Source organism: Adiantum capillus-veneris, chromosome 21 (assembly GCF_014529385.1).
Source record: "Adiantum capillus-veneris isolate H3 chromosome 21, ASM1452938v2, whole genome shotgun sequence".
NCBI lineage: Eukaryota > Viridiplantae > Streptophyta > Polypodiopsida > Polypodiales > Pteridaceae > Adiantum > Adiantum capillus-veneris.
The window spans coordinates 20,045,944-20,047,322 of record NC_140951.1 but is presented as its reverse complement, the minus strand read 5'-3'; the positions used below and the strand labels follow the sequence as shown (position 1 = coordinate 20,047,322).

At 45.3% G+C, this 1,379-nt stretch overlaps 1 protein-coding gene across 2 annotated transcripts; it reads right to left on the bottom strand.

The window, feature by feature from the left end:
• Positions 1 to 244: 244 nt before the first annotated feature.
• Positions 245 to 1,104, bottom strand: LOC147430625 (ADP-ribosylation factor-like protein 8b). 2 transcript variants are annotated; one of them, XM_086494434.1, is made up of 2 exons: positions 710 to 1,104; positions 245 to 634 (listed from the first exon to the last, which is right to left on the bottom strand). In XM_086494434.1, the coding sequence occupies exons 1-2, from the start codon at positions 1,064 to 1,066 to the stop codon at positions 494 to 496; spliced, it is 498 nt and encodes a 165-aa protein (XP_086350560.1). In that variant the 5' UTR covers positions 1,067 to 1,104; the 3' UTR covers positions 245 to 493. The 2 variants fall into 2 exon arrangements, with proteins under 2 accessions (XP_086350560.1, XP_086350559.1); XM_086494433.1 differs by having other exon boundaries at positions 245 to 1,104.
• Positions 1,105 to 1,379: the final 275 nt, after the last annotated feature.

Sequence of the window (1,379 nt, the reverse complement as noted above, 5' to 3'; positions counted from 1 at the left end):
GCACCACGCTCGTGCATGCACATGCATGCTCTATTTGCTTAAGTTCTTGCTGCAAGGGGTACTTGAATTCCCTCTCTTCCTCTCTAAGGTGTGCATGTAAATTCTTAAACGTGCATTTGGGTTGTTCAGAGTGGAAAGCTTGATTTGAAATAGCATCAAGAAGCAGAACAAAACCACAATATGTTGAGTTGGCACATAACTTATAGTGCAAGCACCAAGGTATTGAGCAGCAAAACATGTTCAATTGAATTCAAGCTGGCATTTACAAATATGAGAGAACATCAAGTTATAATTGGCTAATCAAGAGTACAAGCAAGGCAAAAGTACTTGATTAGCCTTGATTAGGCAAAAGTATTGGGCAGCAAAACATGTTCAATTGAATTCAAGCTGGCATTTACAAATATGAGAGAACATCAAGTTATAATTGGCTAATCAAGAGTACAAGCAAGGCAAAAGTACTTGAGCAAGATTAATGGTTTTGCATTGCTCTACATCATTGGATGATAAATTTCGGGTGGTTGAGAAAGAATTGGATGACGACATCGATGTTGGAGTGATTCTTGCAAGAGATGCTGTAGCAGTAGACCTCTCTTTTGGAGAGGCTGCTGAGCTCCATGACTGAGGTAAGCTCCTGCTGAGAGAGAGCACCAGGAAGGTCATTTTTATTCCCTAAGACAAGGAGGGGGATGCCTTGAAGGGACTTGCATACCAGAAGAGAATGGAGCTCCAAGGTGGCAGCGTGGATGGCATATAGGTCGGCGGCATCCACGACGAAGACGATGACGGAGACGCCACGGCAGTAGCGCTCCCACATGCTGCGGAAGCGCGCTTGGCCGCCGACATCCCAGAGCCTGACTCGGAACTTGCCCTTGGTGAAGGCCTTCATGTTGAAGCCGACGGTGGGGATCATGTCCTCGCTGAAGGAGTAGGGGCCGTGCACGAGCGTGTTTACGAGGGACGTCTTGCCTGCTCCATGGCGACCCACCAAGCACACATCCATATCCTGCTTCCACAGTAGTCCTTTTAGCCAGTTGACGAGGGTGGTCCACCATGATTGGGACGCCATAGCTAGGTCTTACTGCTGCCGTCGTGGGTATCCTTCGATTCCTTGCGCTTTTATCTTCTCCGCCTCAAAACGCAATCCCTGCTTTTTATTTATGTTTTTATTGTGCTTTGTCTTTTCTATTCTATTAAATAAAGAAAAGAAATCATAACGCATTAAACCTATAGACATAATTTTAGATCTAAGTGACCCAAGGAAGGGGTCCTCTGATAAACAAAGAGTGCCTTTAAAAGAGGGAGTGGTATGTTGGCCAGGGAAGAGATATCTTCCATGAAGTTGAGGGACCTTTTGATTAGCTGATTTGCTTCTCTAATTC